This window comes from Heptranchias perlo, chromosome 35, assembly GCF_035084215.1.
Source record: "Heptranchias perlo isolate sHepPer1 chromosome 35, sHepPer1.hap1, whole genome shotgun sequence".
NCBI classification, from domain to species: Eukaryota; Metazoa; Chordata; class Chondrichthyes; order Hexanchiformes; family Hexanchidae; genus Heptranchias; species Heptranchias perlo.
The window spans coordinates 18,412,693-18,431,937 of NC_090359.1; the positions used below are offsets into that span (position 1 = coordinate 18,412,693).

General features: G+C 48.8%; 1 protein-coding gene across 2 annotated transcripts in view; it reads right to left on the bottom strand.

The window, feature by feature from the left end:
- Positions 1–1,266: 1,266 nt before the first annotated feature.
- LOC137302380 (phospholipase D1-like) overlaps positions 1,267–19,245 on the bottom strand; it is a 71,975-nt gene continuing 53,996 nt past the window's right edge. For both annotated transcript variants that reach the window (XM_067972005.1, XM_067972006.1), the window contains 12 exons: positions 15,197–15,385; positions 14,400–14,598; positions 13,450–13,568; positions 12,734–12,847; positions 12,348–12,452; positions 11,421–11,509; positions 10,781–10,894; positions 9,940–9,989; positions 7,720–7,854; positions 6,613–6,766; positions 4,269–4,386; positions 1,267–3,116 (listed from right to left, as the gene is read on the bottom strand). In XM_067972005.1, coding sequence (XP_067828106.1) covers positions 2,892–3,116; positions 4,269–4,386; positions 6,613–6,766; positions 7,720–7,854; positions 9,940–9,989; positions 10,781–10,894; positions 11,421–11,509; positions 12,348–12,452; positions 12,734–12,847; positions 13,450–13,568; positions 14,400–14,598; positions 15,197–15,385 — 1,611 coding nt within the window. In that variant the 3' untranslated portion in view covers positions 1,267–2,891. The remainder of the gene's footprint in view (positions 3,117–4,268; positions 4,387–6,612; positions 6,767–7,719; positions 7,855–9,939; positions 9,990–10,780; positions 10,895–11,420; positions 11,510–12,347; positions 12,453–12,733; positions 12,848–13,449; positions 13,569–14,399; positions 14,599–15,196; positions 15,386–19,245) is intronic.

The following is a 19,245-nucleotide window of genomic DNA, read 5'->3' on the forward strand; positions in this document are numbered from 1 at the left end:
ACAGAGGGAGATAGAGAGCGGTGTAACTGAATGCAGTAACAGAGAGACACCAACAGAGGGAGATAGAGAGTGGTGTAACAATGCAGTAATACAGAGAGACACCAACAGAGGGAGGTAGAGAGCGAGGGACAAGGGAGAGACCGAGGCAGACAATAAACGTACTCTTGTTTTAGATGCAATATGATTTAAAAGTGAAGAAATGCATGGTTTTATTGATTAGTAATGGTGAATAGTTACAAATAGACCCCCAACTCATTCATAACACCTGCAAGAACAACCTGTAGTTAGAGGTTGCCCTCTCGTGGCGCATGTGGACAGGGTGATTTTAAACTCTTCCCGATCCGGGGGCAGGGGGTGGGAACGGCGAGCAGTTAAAATGGAGCAGGTCCCTTTCCTGTCGATCGGCCATTTTAACGCCACCGATCTCTGCTTTGAACGAGCCTCCCGCCCGACTCCGGGGTCACATCACGACCCCTGAACTTTAACCCAATGAACAGGGTGGGGGCCAATCCCGCAGAGGAAAGCCGTCGAGAAGCCAGCACGGCCCACTGAGGCAAGTTAAAAAGTAAACCGTCATTAGTGGGGTCCAAGGCAGCAGGAGCAGCTCCTCCAGATCCCACTAGTGAAGTCCAGGCCCTCCTCCCCCTGCCGCCACACATCTCCTCCCCCTCCTGGACTTACCATGCTCCTGATTTCCCTCCTCTCCCGCCACCCAGCTCCCACTCCCCCCAGGAGATTGCCCAGAGTTCAAATTGGCCTAAAAACCATTTTCAATCAACCCCCCTTCATTTGCCCTGCAACCCTCCTAGAACTCTGCACTCCTCCAATTCTGGCCCTTTGCGCATCCCCCGATTTTAATCGCTCCACCATTGGCGGCCGTGCCTTCAGCTGTCTAGGCCCTAAGCTCTGAAATTCCCTCCCTAAACCTCTCCGCCTCTCTCTCCTCCTTTAAGACGCTCCTTAAAGCCTACCTCTTTGACCAAGCTTTTGGTCGCCCGTCCTAATATCTCCTTATGTGGCTCGGTGTCAAATTTTGTTTGACAAATCGCTCCCGTGAAGCACCTTGGGACATTTTACGACGTTAAAAGGTGCTACATAAATGCAAGTTGTTGTTAAACATTTTAAACTTTATTCAAAAATATTTCAAGGAGTATTTCTGAAATCCCCATTTTTTGTTCCAGTTCGAAAAGAGAACATAAAGAAACCGCACTTTCTAAAGTAATTTCACAAATCGTAAAGAGGACTTTATAAAGATAGAGACGAGACTCTTTTTATAATGAGCTTTATTCAAAAATGCCCGTTTACAATCGCTGTGCTCACATGTCAAAGTAAAGGGCCTTTATTGAAGTTGCAATACTTGGGCAGAGAGTGACTAATGGACAATATGGGAATTCTGGAGAGGCCTCGGAATCACTCACTTCAAAAACTGTAACCATGGAGCTGAAGAAGGAAAATTGCAGTTGACAAGACAGAGTTTGGTGAACATTGTTCATTGCTTGCCAAAGCCATCAATGTGCAATGAAATTCACATAGTCTCGTCAGGGTGGCATCAGATCAATTAATTTTTTAAAAAACGGAGTAAAATATTTAAAAAGAGTTTAAATTTGCACGAAGTTATTTGTCAGAACACATGAACGACGTGGCAGACGCGCTCGTCAATGAACAGAGAACTAGCCAGTGGATACAGAGAGACACCAGCAGAGGGAGGTAGGAGAAAATCTCCGAAAGCTTGTGAATTTAAAATAAAATTGCTGGACTATAACTTGGTGTTGTAAAATTGTTTACAATTGTCAACCCCAGTCCATCACCGGCATCTCCACATCATAACTGGGTACAGTGATAGACCAGCAGAGGGAGGTAGTGAGAGGTGTAACTGGGTACGGTGATAGACCAGCAGAGGGAGGTAGTGAGAGGTGTAACTGGGCACAGAGAGACACCAGCAGAGGGAGGTAGTGAGAGGTGTAACTGGGTACAGTGATAGACCAGCAGAGGGAGGTGTCTAATCCTCAAAATCATTATTAAAATATAACTCAAAGGTCCTGCCATATTGTTTGCAAACACAGTGCCCCCTGGAATGAGTGCTCTAGCCCGAAACCCATAGTGTACCTTCAAACCAGAATTAGAATTATTACTTTTATATTGTCGAGTACTAATTAAAATCTACTCTGTTCTCAGACACTTCTGTCTCAAGATGGCAGTGTGACCACTTACAAGAGTGGAAGGCAGCAGGCCGTAAGATCTGATCGGCCTCATGGTACAAAAAGTGAAGTTTGAAAGGATCCAAACTCTTCGAAGTGTCCTGCAAACCAGCCTTTCCTCTGAAATCTGAGGGCCAGCCCTAAACTGCTCAGCGTTTTGTTCAGGAATTCTTCTGACAGTGCTCCTGTTGCCTCTCGGCTCGAGATGGGAGAGTTAATAAAAAATAAAAAAATACACACACGCACGTTACAAAAGTGACCGTGAAAAAACAACATGCAAGGGAATCCGAGATCGAGAGGATGCTGAGAACAGAACCCGTCTCGTAGCGATTCGAGGGCTTCCAGGACTTTTGAATCGTCTTCCAGGCACATCCTGGAACTTGATTTAAGACTCACCCATTCTCACCAGCTGGCCACAGTCCCTAGGAATTTCCACAAAACACAACCCGGTGATCAGAAGCAAGCAGAGGCCACACTAAATATCTCTTGGTTCCCACCGAGGAAGCCATTCGAATTGGTCACGTCAACCGACTCCTATTTGTCTGATAATCCAGAAGCAATCTTCCATTTGGCCGCCAAAATGGACCATCAAAAAGATGACTGAATGAGAAGTTCAAAACTGCAGGGATTGAGAGAGGAGACTGGTCCTAGAATTCCAAACCAGCTGTGGCAGCCAAATGCCATCCATTCTCATCAAGTCCAGACTTCAATGGGAACCATTCCTTCTTTACTGTTGAGTGGGGGAAGGAGATATTCCTCACACAGATAGTAGAGTGGATACTGGACCAAGAACCCACGGATGCTTTTCAGCTTCTCTCGAGCTTCCTCCGGATTCTCCGTCACCAGACCTGGCGTTGACACAAACTCTCTCAACTCTACGAGACTTGGAGCAGAATTCGAGGGGAGACACTTAAAAACCTGGGGGGGGGGGGGGGGGGGGAGAAATGGGGAGGAAAATGTGAAATCTAATCAGAAATTTGCCATTCCCCCCCCTCGCCCCCGGAGATGAAGAATATTCTTTTATGAAAAAGCTTTCAGAAATGGAAAGAGCCACCATTCTGAAAACCATTGGGGTCAAAGTTCAGTCCAATTGGGCTCCGGTCCCCCTCTCCACAAAGACCAACAAAAAGTGTTAAAAATCATGGAACTCCATGGCTTTTAACAGCACTACGGAGATACAGTTCGCTGATGACTGCACAGTGTTCAGTTCCATTCGCAACCCCTCAGATAATGAAGCAGTCCGAGCCCGCATGCAGCAAGACCTGGACAACATCCAGGCTTGGGCTGATAAGTGGCAAGTAACATTCGTGCCAGATAAGTGCCAGGCAATGACCATCTCCAACAAGAGAGATTCTAACCACCTCCCCTTGACATTCAACGGCATTACCATCACCGAATCCCCCACCATCAACATCCTAGGGGTCACCATTGACCAGAAACTTAACTGGACCAGCCACATAAATACTGTGGCTACGAGAGCAGGTCAGAGGCTGGGTATTCTGCGGCGAGTGACTCACCTCCTCACTCCCCAAAGCCTTTCCACCATCTACAAGGCACAAGTCAGGAGTGTGATGGAATACTCTCCACTTGCCTGGATGAGTGCAGCTCCAACAACACTCAAGAAGCTCGACACCATCCAGGACAAAGCAGCCCGCTTGATTGGCACCCCATCCACCACCCTAAACATTCACTCCCTTCACCACCGGCGCACTGTGGCTGCAGTGTGTACCATCCACAGGATGCACTGCAGCAACTCGCCAAGGCTTCTTCGACAGCACCTCCCAAACCCGCGACCTCTACCACCTAGAAGGACAAGGGCAGCAGGCACATGGGAACAACACCACCTGCACGTTCCCCTCCAAGTCACACACCATCCCGACTTGGAAATATATCTCCGTTCCTTCATCATCGCTGGTCAAAATCCTGGAACTCCCTTCCTAACAGCACTGTGGGAGAACCGTCACCACACGGACTGCAGCGGTTCAAGAAGGCGGCTCACCACCACCAGACGCATACATTGCAGGCACGTGTAGGGGTAACTTAGATCCCCAGTCCTGTAACGGAACCCACCTGGTCGTAAATGGTAGCATTCGTGGTTGCGGTGGCATTCCAGATCTCCTGGAAACACCAGTCACTAACCGGGTCCTGAATAGCTGCGATCTGATCATCAGGAAGACCGAGGTGCACCCTGTGGAAAGAGAGAGAGAATGGTCAGAGGTCGCAGGCACAGAACAGGCAGACAAGGTCCATTTGTTCGAAGGAAGGGCTTGAAGGTAAGCACCTGCCTGAGAAAGATCGACCTGGAAAGTTCGGGAGCGAGAGTCAAATCCAGGAGTAATGGGTCGACGGCTGCAATGTCAGGACACAATCAAATCAGTGTTGAATGGTGACGATGTAGCTGTGAACCACGCAAATTATCACGGAGAAAGGGCCGAGAAACAGGTATTAAAAAGAGTGGGGGTTGCAACAAATACCTCAGAACTCGATTACGGTCTGATCAATCTGTCTGTACCCAGCTCAGAACGAACGCGTTCGAATTCTCTGGCTCAAAACGCACAGGGTTTTGTCGTAAGTGTATGCTTAATTATTGTATGCTTAATAGACCTGTCAACATCTGACATTCAATGCTGTGAACGCTATTAAATTTGAGGCGTAAATTATCAGTAAGAACACACACAATTATCTCTTCTCTAACCAGTTCAAAATAAATACCATTCGGACGTCGGTGTGATTTCAAAGCGTATCATTTTTGGACTATTCACGGTGAGGCCTCCCCTCTTTCTTTTAAAGCGTTTTAAGAACATAAGAAATAGGAGCAGGAGTAGGCCAATCGGCCCCTCGAGCCTGCTCCGCCATTCAATAAGATCATGGCTGATCTGATCCTAACCTCAAATCCAAATTCATGTCCAATTTCCTGCCCGCTCCCCGTAACCCCTAATTCCCTTTACTTCTAGGAAACTGTCGATTTCTGTTTTAAATTTATTCAATGATGTAGCTTCCACAGCTTCCTGGGGCAGCAAATTCCACAGACCTACTACCCTCTGAGTGAAGAAGTTTCTCCTCATCTCAGTTTTGAAGGAGCAGCCCCTTATTCTAAGATTATGCCCCCTCGTTCTAGTTTCACCCATCCTTGGGAACATCCTTACCGCATCCACCCGATCAAGCCCCTTCACAATCTTATATGTTTCAATAAGATCGCCTCTCATTCTTCTGAACTCCAATGAGTAGAGTCCCAATCTACTCAACCTCTCCTCATATGTCCACCCCCTCATCCCCGGGATTAACCGAGTGAACCTTCTTTGTACTGCCTCAAGAGCAAGTATGTCTTTTCTTAAGTATGGAGACCAAAACTGTATGCAGTATTCCAGGTGCGGTCTCACCAATACCTTATATAACTGCAGCAATACCTCCTTGTTTTTATATTCTATCCCCCTAGCAATAAAAGCCAACATTCCGTTGGCCTTCTTGATCACCTGCTGCCCCTGCAAACTAACCTTTTGATTTTCTTGCACTCGGACCCCCAGATCCCTTTTCTTCTCGAGTCGGTCTCCTGCCCGAGACCACGGTTTCTTAGGGGCTTCACGAGATCAGCCCCGACAGTGGCTCTGCCTCTGTAGCCCCCTCACCAGTCACCGGGTCAGTGCTTCCCCAGGACAGTGGTGCTGAGATTAGGGACTTTGAATGCGGAGGACGATCTGGAGGTTAAAAATCTCTGCATTCCCAGCTCCACACAGTGCAGCATTTAGCTCGTTAAAATTATTCATTCTCGGGATGTGGGCGTCGCTGGCGAGGCCGGCATTTATTGCCCATCCCTCGTTGCCCCTTGAGAAGGTGGTGGTGAGCCGCCTTCTTGAACCGCTGCAGTCCGTGTGGTGAAGGTTCTCCCACAGTGCTGTTAGGGAGGGAGTGCCAGGATTTTGACCCAGCGACCGTGAAAGAACGGCCGATATATTTCCAAGTCAGGATGGTGTGTGTGTGTGTGTGGAGGGGAAAATTGGAGGTGAGGGGGGCTCCCAGGCATTTGCTGCCCTTGTCCTTCGAGGGGGCAGAGGTCGTCCCACTCCTGACCTTATGATGGAGGGAAGGTCATTGATGAAGCAGCTGAAGATGGTTGGGCCTAGGACACTGCCGAGGGACTCCTGCAGCAATGTCCTGAGATGATTGGCCTCCAACGACCACGACCATCTTCCTTTGTGCTCGGTGTGACTCCAGCCACTGTCCTCCTGATCCCCATAGACTTCAGTTTCACTGGGGCTCCTTGGTGTCACACTCGGTCAAATGCCGCCTTGGTCTCAAGGGCAGTCATGAGAAGGGAACCCAATCTTGGCAAATCTGCTCTCCCGCGCACAAGAACACTGGCTACAATTGTACCCGAAGAGAGGTACCTTAAGAAGAGATGAGTTAGCAAACATACTTGAAACACTGAAGTCTGAGTTGATGGGCAAACCTCCCCGCCTGGTATTCGCTGCCATCCATTACAGACGCCTCCATCTCGGAATCTTCTATAAGAACGGCCATCTCACTGTCCCGCTTACCCAGCATGCTTCGGTCATTGATGTTTGCAGAGCCTGTTGGAGAGGAGGGAGGGGTACCAACGTTACCAGTGAGGTGAAGGGAATGAAAAATGGGACAGGGAAAGGCCAGTTGGTCCATCGAGCCCATCCTGTCCCTGCGTGGTACAGCGTACAACAACTTGCATTTATATAGCGCCTTTAACATAGTAAAACGTCCCCAAGGCGCTTCACAGGGGGGGCGATCATCAGACTAAATTTGACACCGAGCCACATCAGGAGATATTAGGACAGGATTGGTCAAAGAGGTAGGTTTTGAGCAGCATCATAAAGGAGGAGAGAGAGAGGGGGAGAGGTTTAGGGAGGGAATTCCAGAGCTGAGGGCCGAGGCAGCTGAAGGCACGGCCGCCAATGGCGGGGCGATGAAAATCGGGGGATGCGCGAGGCGCCAAAATTGGAGGAGCGCAGAGATCTGGGAGGGTTGTAGGGCTGGAGGAGGTCACAGAGATAGGGAGAGAGGGGCGAGGACATGGAGGGATTTGAAAACAAGGATGAAAACACACACACAATCACCCACCCCCTCTCTTCTCTTTTGTCGGCCAATTTAGAAAAATAAACTGAGGGAATTTCACCTCCGTAGGAACAGGAGGAGGCCATTCAGCCCCTCAATTGGATCATGGCTGATCTGTATCTCACCTCCATCTACCCTCCTTGGTTCCCTAACTCTTAATACCTTTCCCCGACAAAAACCTGTCGATCTCAGTTTTGAAATTTTCAATTGACCCCCAAGCCTAGACAGCTTTCTGAGGGAAGTTTCTCTCCAGCCTACAAAGACAATCAAGCTGTGTCCAGGAGACCAGAGTGACCGACCTAGCGTCTATACGGAGAGGTGTGCACCACCGGCACGGACTCGAGCAGCTCCCCTTTGACTGCTTGAAGCAAGTCCAGCCCCTGGGAATTTCAAACATTGAATGAAAGGGAAAAAGACACCCAACTCTTCAATTCCTCACCGATGATGACTTGTCGGTCATCTGCGATCAGCATCTTACTGTGGATGTAGATTAGCTCCGACACCAGAGTGCTGTCCAGTTCAGCCTGAGTCCTCAGCCCACCGAACGAGATGTAATTCACCCACTCGTCCCCCACTGAAAAAGGGAAGGACACACAACAGGGGGGGTCTGGTCACCATCAAGAGCAGACGAGAATGTTCAGGAGCAGGAGAGGCCGTGGCTCGCTGGGCGAGTTCTCGCACCTCTTGCGCACAGCAAGATCCCACAAACAACATTGAGATTAAATGACCACATCATCTGCTTTTTAGTGATGTTGATTGAGGGATAAATATTGGCCTCAGGATGCCTGGGAGAACGCCCCCCACCCCTGCTCTTCTGCCCAATAGTGGCCATGGGATCTTTTACATCCACCTGAGAGGAGCAGACGGGGCCCACGGTTTAACGTCTCAAACAAAAGACGGCACCTCAGACAGTGCAGCACCCCTCAGTACTGGCACTGGGAATGTCGGCCTGGATTTTGTGCTCAAGTCTCTGGAACGGGGACTCGAACACACGACCTTCTGACTCAGAGGTAAGCAGCGGCCCACTGAACCACAGTTGGCCACCTTTGAGCAATAAATCAGTAACCTCCTCTGTATCAAGAACATGAAATCTATATTTAATTCTTGTATCTTCTAGAAGCTTCTGTAAAACAAAAACTGCACATACGTCGTGGTCCAAAACTCTCATCAGGGCATGGATCTCTGCCAGCGATCCCTCTGCACTGCCATCATGTATTCCCAAATTGGGACACTGATTCTCTCAGGTGACCATAGAGGGACAGTGGTAGGGACATTGGATTGTATCACCTACTGACCTTCTTGGCCGGAAATGGTGCAGAAAGAAATTGAGAAGAAACCTCAAATGTTTAGTCTAGAAAGGGCACTGTGGAAAATACGAGCACAGCAACACTCCGCTGGGGGTGTTTCACATCGGGCCAAATGGGAGATATGGGATCTCCTCATTTGCCTTTCCAGTGAAACGAACGGAATGGAGAATCAGGAGAGTTGTGCAACGGACGGCCAATTCCACATAAGAACAGGAGGAGGCCATTCAGCCCCTCGAGCCTGTTCCGCCATTCAATTCGATCATGGCTGATCTGTATCTCAACTCCATCTACCCGCCTTGGTTCCCTAACCCTTAATACCCTCGCCCAACAAAAATCGATCAAGCTCAGTTTTGAAATTTTCAATTGACCCCCGGCCTCAACAGCGTTTTTGGGGGGAGAGAGTTCCAGATTTCCACTCCCCTTTGTGTGAAGAAGTGCTTCCTGACATCACCCCTGAACGGCCTGGCTCTAATTTTAAGGTTATGCCCCCTTGTTCTGGACTCCCCTCAACCAGAGGAAATAGTTTCTCTCTATCGACCCTATCAAATCCTTTAATCATCCTAAACACCTCGATTAGATCACCCCTTAATCTTCTAAACTCGAGGGAATACAAGCCTAGTCTGTGCAACCTGTCCTCGTAATTTAACCCTTTTAGCCCCGGTATCATTCTGGTGAATCTGCCCTGCACCCCCTCCAAGGCCAATATATCCTTCCTGAGGTGCGGTGCCCAGAACTTAACACAGTGCTCCAGATGGGGTCTAACCAGAGCTTTATATAACTGGAACATATCTCCCACCCCTTTGTATTCCAGCTACTTTGAGATAAAGTCCAAAGTTAAAATGAGTACCATCATGTTCCTATGAAGTTACACTGTCCACCATTTTAATGGAGGAGTGGACCCAAGATTAATATAAAACAGGAACACCTCCGTCAACCAAAAGTCGCTTCGCACAAACGCACGGATTTCCAGACTTCTTAATGCAATAACGATTCCCCCCTCTCCCCGCATCGAGATAGTTTCCTAGTTTGACCTTCAGTTTTCGGCCCAATTCAGTTGGCTTCAGGAGACGTCCTCCCATCAGCAACGGGGTGAAAGCGTCCTCTTCAAAGCAGAGGACATTTCTCTCCTGTAAAGGCGAGCGGCTAACATGGGAGAAGTGATTAAGAAAAAAAAATGACCACCCACCCCTCCTCGGCCTGGGCTGAGACAGCCCACGTCCTAACTCTCTACTGCACAGTTCAGGCATCACGAGACCCGTCCTGAAATCAGCGGAGATGCACATGGGGCAAGCAGTTAGATCGTTACAGCTTGGTTTGAGAGGAAAGAGAAGACAATAATAAAAAATACTTACTATATTTTTTTAAGCGTTCAACTATTGAATATTCGCCTCGGCACATGGAGCTAGATTAGGGAAAATTTAAAAAAGGAAACAGTTATTTAGTCGTAAAACTTGCCAAAAGTGCAGCAGTATAGTGACATTGTAGCGTTCGCCATGGCGAGAGATATCTGCACACTTTACACAGTCTCTCCCTTATCTTCGGGGGAGGCAGTGGATTTGATATCGGTCTTCGACCGTTTCGTTCCGTCTGCTGGACTCGAGCTTAAGAAGAATAATCAAAGATCCTTTTGCACCAGTTGCCTGGAGATTCACAGAGCCCGATTTGTCCCATTCATTTGATACATAAATCGCTGCTTACTGCAAGCAATAATTCAAAGAACAAAACAAATATTTAAGGGTGGTGGGAATGTGGAAGGTCCCCCACCCCCCCCCGCCCCATTGAGGCTGGGGGTCAATTGAAAATTTCAAAACTGAGATTGATCGATTTTTGTTGGGTGAGGGTATTAAGGGTTATGGAACCAAGGCGGGGAGATGGAGTTGAGATACAGATCAGCCCATGATCTAACTGAATGGCGGAATGGGCTCGAGGGGCTGAATGGCCTCCTCCTGTTCCTAAGCCCATTTCGACCCGCTGTTCACAATAGAATTTACAAGTGGCAATCCATCGCTTACCCCCTTTTGGTGAACTAGTGGTTCTCGGGGGGGGGGGGACAGAGTGCCTTGAAAATCGTAAACCATTGCAAGTCTCATTAATGAGCATCGAGAACCTGCTACACCTGAAATAAAAAGTGTTTAATTGGACCCCATGCCAAGACGGATTGTCACACCGTTGATTCCAGGAGAACAGATTTACCGGAAAGTGAAGTGCAGGATGGTCTGGATAGAATTCCCGCCGCCCGTTGACAAATCTCCTTGAAACCCGGGCAACAATGGGATGACAATATAAACACGATAGTTTTTCTTCGCTCTGGAAAAATTGAAACGAAAATAAGGTGGCCATTTTGAGCGAGGGCTGGAATTCGACAATAATAATAATAAAAAACAATTAATCCTCCTCCTCCATCACACAGCGAGCTACAAGAGCAGTTGGACGGGGGCCGACTTGCCCAACGGATCATGGTATCGGGCAAAGGAATTGGGGGGAGGGGGCTGGAGAGTGAGATTCTTCTCCGCAGGAAGCCTCCAGAAAATCAATGGATGCTTCAGCCAACCCAGGCCCCCAGAATGGAAAAGGGACGAGCTACAAGAGACTGGAGAAGCTTTACAGTCGAGAGAGAAGGGGGATCTGGGTGAGGTAAATAAAGCTGGAAATTGCAGTCATTGTCGAGTCCGACCCTTGCAAAATTGAAGCGTTCCCGCTCAGTGATTTAATGAGTCCTGCTTCTTGAATTAATTAGTGCTGGATTTTGGAGGAGAGGCCGTCTATTAAAGCAGTCACTTGAAGGCCCCTCGGTGAGTCAAAGAACTCAGCGGAGGCACTTTTAAAAACTCACCTGTGTGCTTTGAGAATTCTCTCGACAATAACATCTCCAATCTGGTTGTACACGGTGCGGTCATCAGCACAGGTGATGAAGAACTGATTCTAAGAGGGAACGAACATGGGTCAGGGTAAGTAACAGATGTGTGAACAGCTCCCCTCCTGAGCGGTTTGTGGGATTCAAAGCACATAAGTGGCATAAAAGCAGCCAGAGCTCCTCACACTCCAAACATGCCCAATGTCCCCCACCAACTAATTCTTTGTTGAGTATATGCTCAATTTAATTTTAAAAATTCGTTCGTGGGATGTGGGCGTCGCTGGCGAGGCCGGCATTTATTGCCCATCCCTAATTGCCCCTTGAGAAGGTGGTGGTGAGCCGCCTTCTTGAACCGCTGCAGTCCGTGTGGTGACGGTTCTCCCACAGTGCTGTTAGGTAGGGAGTTCCAGGATTTTGACCCAGCGACGATGAAGGAACGGCCGATATATTTCCAAGTCGGGATGGTGTGTGACTTGGAGGGGAACGTGCAGGTGGTGTTGTTCCCATGTGCCTGCTGCCCTTGTCCTTCTAGGTGGTAGAGGTCGCGGGTTTGGGAGGTGCTGTCGAAGAAGCCTTGGCGAGTTGCTGCAGTGCATCCTGTGGATGGTACACACTGCAGCCACAGTGCGCCGGTGGTGAAGGGAGTGAATGTTTAGGGTGGTGGATGGGGTGCCAATCAAGCGGGCCGCTTTGTCCTGGATGGTGTCGAGCTTCTCGAGTGTTGTAGGAGCTGCACTCATCCAGGCAAGTGGAGAGTATTCCATCCCACTCCTGACTTGTGCCTTGCAGGAGGTGGAGTGGCAGAGGCCTGTTGGGCCGAATGGCCTGTTTCCATGCTGTAAAATTCTACGTAATCAACCGCCAGTGGAATGCGCTGATCAAACACTTGCTGGCTGCGGGTATTACCTCAATATATATGAAGTGCTGACTGTCACGGATCACGTGCAAGTAGGCATTGTAGATGGAACTTTCACTGGAGCCCGCAGACCAACATTCAACTGATCGCAGGACCTGGACGGAAAGATAATGGAAAAGAAATAATCAGCCATTCGTTACCACGCCTCGTAGAACGGCTCCAATCTTCCAGCTCTTGGTGGAGCGGTGAGCCCATCTCGACTTTAACGGGAGCCCTCCCAACACTTGATTGGGGAGATGTCTGCAAGGCCCATCCATTTGGGATAGAGCAGACAGGGCCAACAACCAACACGAGTGGATGCGTCCATCGGACGCCAACCCAGCTTTCGTTGATGCATTTTTACGAACACTGCAGCTTCGCCCTCTCAGTTACTCACCTGGACATTCGCCGGTACGCAGCCTGGAATCACAAATGGGAGGCTGTCAGCAGTGGTGTGAGACTTTGGCAGCAGGTAGGGGAAACCAGGTGCCTTGTACTTTGGTTTCACTATCTAAAAATTACAAAGAATATCTTGGGTTTTCTGTGAAAAAAAAATTAAAACATTTGCAGTTTTTCTTGTGACATATTTTGGGCCTGATGTCAGTAGGGATTGGGATTGCTCAGCTCATCTGCTGCTGAAGCCCTCATCCATACCTTTGTTGGCTCCAGGATTGACTATTCCAATGCTCTTCTGACTGGCCTCCCGCCTTCCACCCTCCGTAATTTTAAACTCGAGGCGTTGCCAATGTCGGTTAGCAAGCACGGGGGTGATGGATGAACGGGACTTGGTGAGAGTTAGGATAGAGTTTTGGATGAGCTCAAGTTTATGGAGGGTGCATGGTGGAGGGCCGGCCAGGAGAGCACTGGACTAATCCAGTCAGGAGGTAACAAAGGCACGGATGAGGGTTTCAGCAGCAGATGAGCCGAGACAGGGGCGGAGACGGGCGATGTTACGGAGGTGGAAGTAGGCGGTCTTGGTGATGGAGTGGATTATGCGGCCAGAAGCTCATCTCGGGGTCAAAGAGGAGGCCGAGGTTGCGAGCAGTCAGACTGTGGCTGTACCGAAGAATGCTTCTATGTCAAAAGGAATTTCTGTTGCCATAGCAATATGACCTTGGTGAAGTTCCATCGCTGTATGAAGTGCCGAGCCACATCACGTGCCGCTCCCCCGTGGATAACCACGCCAATATCACGCCATGGTATACGTGGAGTAGAACTTCGGTCGATGAAGTCTGTAGGTCGGGGAAGGAAAAAGAAACATTAGACTAACTCTTCATTCGTTGCTGGAGTTCAGTGGCATGAGCTCCGTGTAATTATTTTTTTGGTAAATAAATTCCTCTATTAGCTTTAGCCTGTGACCGCAATGGTCAGCTGTGGCTCGCACTCTCGCCTGGGAGTCAGAAGGCTGTGGGTTCGAATCCCATTCCAGAGACTTGAGCCCATAATCCAGACTAACACTCCAGTGCGGTACTGAGGGAACGCTGCACTGTCGGAGGTGCCGTCTTTCGCATGAGCCATTAAATCAAGGCCCTGTCTGCCATCTTGGAAAAGATCCCACGGCCACTATTTCGAAGAAGAGCAGGGGAGTTCTCCCCGGTGTCCTGGGGCCAATATTTATCCCTCAACCAACATCACTAAAAAAAACCACATTATCTGGTCATTATCTCGTTGCTGTTTGTGTGATCTTGCTGTGCACAAAATGGCTGCCACAGTGCCAACATTACAACAATGACTATGCTTCAAAAGCACTTCATTGGCTGTAAAGCGCTTTGGGATGTCCAGAGATTGTGAAAGGCGCTATATAAATACATTAGAGGTACAGGGTAAATGACCGCCCAATAACACGACAACATAAGGACATGGGATATAAGACAGCTCCCGACTAAAACCCAACAAAGTAACTCATAGTCTCTGGTGTGTGATACCACGGTAAGGAGTTACTGTTTATCCTGTGGCACACTTCCTATTCACCTAACGTTTCGGCTTTTAAACGACAAGGGGATGCCTTCTGGGAAGCATGTTGGAGAAACGCCAAGTTCCAATCATCACTAAACTATCCTTACCCTCAAAAGGCTTGTCCAACTGCACCCAGTCCTTCAGAATGAAGTTGCAATAGTCCTTTCCCAGCCAGAACTTTCCGGCAGCATTGCACTCGGTCGATTCAGACGAGCAATCAGATTGGCGTCCTCTCTCTCCGTCAACCCTGCAACCCTCGCTGGCCCGACATTTCTCCAGCTGTTCCTCCTCATTGTGATTCCTGACCTAGGGGGAAGAACGAAAAAAAAAATGGAGGCTTTGCTTATGTGCATCAGCCGTTGCTCATTGGACAGCGCTCTCTCGCCTCCGAGTCAGAAGGTCATGGGTTCAAATCCCACTTCAGAGACTTGAGCACACAACGTTGGCCGACACTCCCAGTACCGAGGGAGTGCTGCACTGTAGGAGGTGCTGTCTCTCGGATGAGATGTTAAACCCTGTCTGCCCCTCTCAGGTGGGCGTAAAAGATCCCACGGCCACTATTTCGAAGTAGAGCAGGGGAGTTCGCCCTGGTGCCTTGCCCAATATTTATGTCTTAACCCACATCACCAAAAGCAGATTATCTGGTCACGTTTGTGGGATCTTGCTGTGCACAAATTGGCTGCCGCGTTTCCCACATTAAAACAGTGACTACACTTCAATAAAGGACATCGTTGGCTGCAAAGCGCTTTGGGACGTCCGGAGGTTGTGAAAGGTGCTATATAAATGCAACTCTTTCCTCAGGGGGCCCTTCCCACTCCACTGCGAATTTGGTGGATGTCCCGTCTACGCAATGGGGGTAGGAACCAAGATACAAACTAAATTTGATCCGAATAGTTGTGTGTACCAGGTGCGAGGTGTGATTGGCCTGCTCTGCATTCCCCAAGTCCGTGAGCCGATACTCCTGGTTGTCCCACCTCCCGTAGGCCAAGTCCAGGCCGCCGAGGAACGCCACCGCCTGATCGATGAGCACCAATTTCTCGTGGTGAGCCCAGAGCAGGACTGTCGACGACACGTGATCTGGGTGCCTCATCACCTGCCGACGGAGAGGGGGCAAAAAATAGAAAGGCAGTTAACAGCACGCGAATGCTTCCAGACTGGACGCGAGCGACAGGCAGACAATGGACCAAACAAAAATAGAGGACTATCGGCCATCCCATCTGAGCTGGTGGAGGGGGGAGTCTAGGGGAAGGGGAACACAAGCTCAAATTCAGGAGAGAAAAGTTAGGAAACACTTCTTCATGCAAAGAACGTAAGAAATAGGAGCAGGAGTCGGCCATTCGGCCCCTCGAGCCTGCTCCGCCATTCAATCAGATCATGGCTGATCTTCGACCTCAACTCCACTTTCCCGCCCTATCCCCAAATCCCTCGACTCCCCCCAGAGTCCAAAAATCTATTGATCTCAGTCTTGAATATACTCAATGACTGAGCACCCACAGCCCCCTGGGGTAGAGAATTCCAAATATTCACCACCCTCGGAGTGAAGAAATTCCTCCTCGTTTTAGTCCTAAAATGTCCGACCCCTTATCCTGAGACTATGGGCGTTAAATTGGGCCGTGTAGCGCCCGTTGTTTCGGTGCTACGCGGCCTCCCGAACATCCAAGATGGCGTCTCGGCTGCGCACGTACGTTTCCAGCGTGATGTGCGCCGGACGCCATCTTGGTATAGGTATTGGCGCATGCGCAGATACCGAAGGCCGGAAGGTAAGGAGAAAATGGATACAATCAGCGTACAACGCTGATTTAAAGCGATGGACACCATTTTGGGACTTAACGCTCAACTCAACGCACAGTCTTAACCCCGACTATCTGAACGCGTCTTAGAGTGCCTGGAGGACCCCCCACCAGCGCTATTTAAAAGGGACCGTGCAGGATTTACAGATTCGTGGCTGGATTATTGCTTCTGGCTGCCCAGACATTTGTAACTGTTTTTGGAGGTCTCCTACACTTGAATACTAGGACGCGGGGACATAGCCTAACATTTAGAGCAAGGACGTGCAGGAGTGAAGTTAGGAAATGCTTCTACAGGCAAAGGGTGGGAGAAGTTTGGAACACTCTTCTGCAAACGGCAGTTGATGTTAGCTCAATTGTGAATTCTAAATCTGAGATTGATAGATTTCTGTGAACCAAGGGTATTAAGGGATATGGGGCTAAGGCGGGTATATGGAGTTAGGTCACAGGTCCACCCTGATCTCATTGAATGGCAGAACAGGCTCGAGGGGCTAAATGCCACTGCCACTTGCTGCCTCCTGATATGTGCCACCTTCTCCTGTGAGAAAGCGGGACATGTGTCTGGGTGATGTGCCTGTCACGGTTGAATAGCTGCCAGTGTGTGTGGCCTGTGAGTTGTAGGTGGGCGGCTTGCAACTGTGGTAATGTGTAAAGGTGAGAGGAAGCATCTGATTGGCAGAGTTGAGTACTGATGGAAAGAGTTTGTTGGTATGTGGGTGATGGGGGGTGTAGTGGGTGGAGCAGTTGGTAGGAGACACCACTTGACAGTTGACCTCACTCAACTTGACCACTTGTGTCAAAGCATTGAACTTCTTCCTGCACTGTATCCATGTTCAAATACATAAAGGGCAAAAGAGTAACTAGGGAGAGAGTAGGGCCTCTTAAGGATCAACAAGGTCATCTATGTGCGGAACCACAAGAGATGGGTGAGATCCTGAATGAATATTTCACATCGGTATTTACGGTTGAGAAAGGCATGGATGTTAGGGAACTTGGGGAAATAAATAGTGATGTCTTGAGGAGTGTACATATTACAGAGAGGGAGGTGCTGGATGTCTTAACGTGCATCAAGGTAGATAAATCTCCGGGACCTGATGAAATGTATCCCAGGACGTTATGGGAGGTTAGGGAGGAAATTGCGGGTCCCCTAGCAGAGATATTTGAATCATCGACAGCTACAGGTAAGGTGCCTGAAGATTGGAGGGTAGCAAATGTTATGCCTTTGTTTAAGAAGGGCGGCAGGGAAAAGCCTGGGAACTGCAGATGACATCTGTAGTGGGTAAGTTGTTAGAGGGTATTCTGAGGGACAGGATCTACAGGCATTTGGAGAGGCAGGGACTGATTAGGAACAGTCAGCATGGTTTTGTGAGTGGAAAATCATGTCTCACGAATTTGATTGAGTTTTTTGAAGGGGTAACCAAGAAGATAGATGAGGGCTGTGCAGTAGACGTGGTCTACATGGACTTTAGCAAAGCCTTTGACAAGGTACCGCATGGTAGGTTGTTACATAAGGTTAAATCTCACAGGATCCAAGGTGAGGTAGCCAATTGAATACAAAATTGGATTGACGACAGAAGATAGAGGGTGGTTGTAGAGGGTTGTTTTTCAAACTGGAGGCCTGTGACCAGCGGTGTGCCTCAGGGATTGGTGCTGGGTCCGCTGTTATTTGTTATTTATATTAATGATTTGGATGAGAATTTAGGAGGCATGGTTAGTAAGTTTGCAGATGACACCAAGATTGGTGGCATTGTGGACAGTGAAGAAGGTTATCTAGGATTGCAACGGGATCTTGATAAATTGGGCCAGTGGGCCGATGAACGGCAGATGGAGTTTAATTTAGATAAATGTGAGGTGATGCATTTTGGTAGATCGAATCAGGCCAGGACCTACTCCGTTAATGGTAGGGCGTTGGGGAGAGTTATAGAACAAAGAGATCTAGGAGTACAGGTTCATAGCTCCTTGAAAGCGGAGTCACAGGTGGATAGGGTGGTGAAGAAGGCATTCAGCATGCTTGGTTTCATTGGTCAGAACATTGAATACAGGAGTTGGGATGTCTTGTTGAAGTTGTACAAGACATTAGTAAGGCCACACTTGGAATACTGTGTACAGTTCTGGTCACCCTATTATAGAAAGGATATTATTAAACTAGAAAGAGTGCAGAAAAGATTTACTAGGATGCTACCGGGACTTGATGGTTTGACTTATAGGGAGAGGTTGGATAGACTGAGACTTTTTTCCCTGGAGAGTAGGAGGTTTAGGGTGATCTTATAGAAGTCTATAAAATAATGAGGGGCATAGATAAGGTAGATAGTCAAAATCTTTTCCCAAAGGTAGGGGAGTCTATAACGAGGGGGCATAGATTTAAGGTGAGAGGGGAGAGATACAAAAGGGTCCAGAGGGGCAATTTTTTCACTCAAAGGGTGGTGAGTGTCTGGAACGAGCTGCCAGAAGCAGTAGTAGAGGCGGGTACAATTTTGTCTTTTAAAAAGCATTTGGACAGTTACATGGGTAAGATGGGTATAGAGGGATATGGGCCAAGTGCAGGCAATTGGGACTAGCTTAGTGGTATAAACTGGGCGACATGGACATGTTGGGCCGAAGGGCCTGTTTCCATGTTGTAAACTTCTATGATTCTATGATTCTAAGAAAGCGGGACGTGTGTCTGGGTGATGTGTCTGTCATGGTTGAATAGCTGCCAGTGTGTGTGGCCTGTGAGTTGTGGGTGGGCGGCTTGTAACAGTGGTAATGTGTAAGGGTGAGAGGAAGCATCTGATTGGCAGAGTTGAGTACTGATGGAAAGAGTTTGTTGGTATGTGGGTGATGGGGGGTGTAGTGGGTGGAGCAGTGGATGGGGCTAGTGGTGCAGTTGGTAGGAGACGCCACTTGACAGTTGACCTCACTCACCTTGACCACTCATGTCAAAGCATTGAACTTCTTCCTGTACTGCACCCATGTTCATGATGCTGTGCCCCTGGCATTGACTTAGTCTCCCACTGGATATATGTCTGGGTAACAATCTTCACTCAACATCACCACCAAAAAATACCGGGTCATTTGTCTTATTGATAGCATAGAAAGGTTACAGCACGGAAGGAGGCCATTCGGCCCATCGAGTCTGTGCCGGCTCTATGCACGAGCAATCCAGCAGGTCCCACTCCCCCGCCCT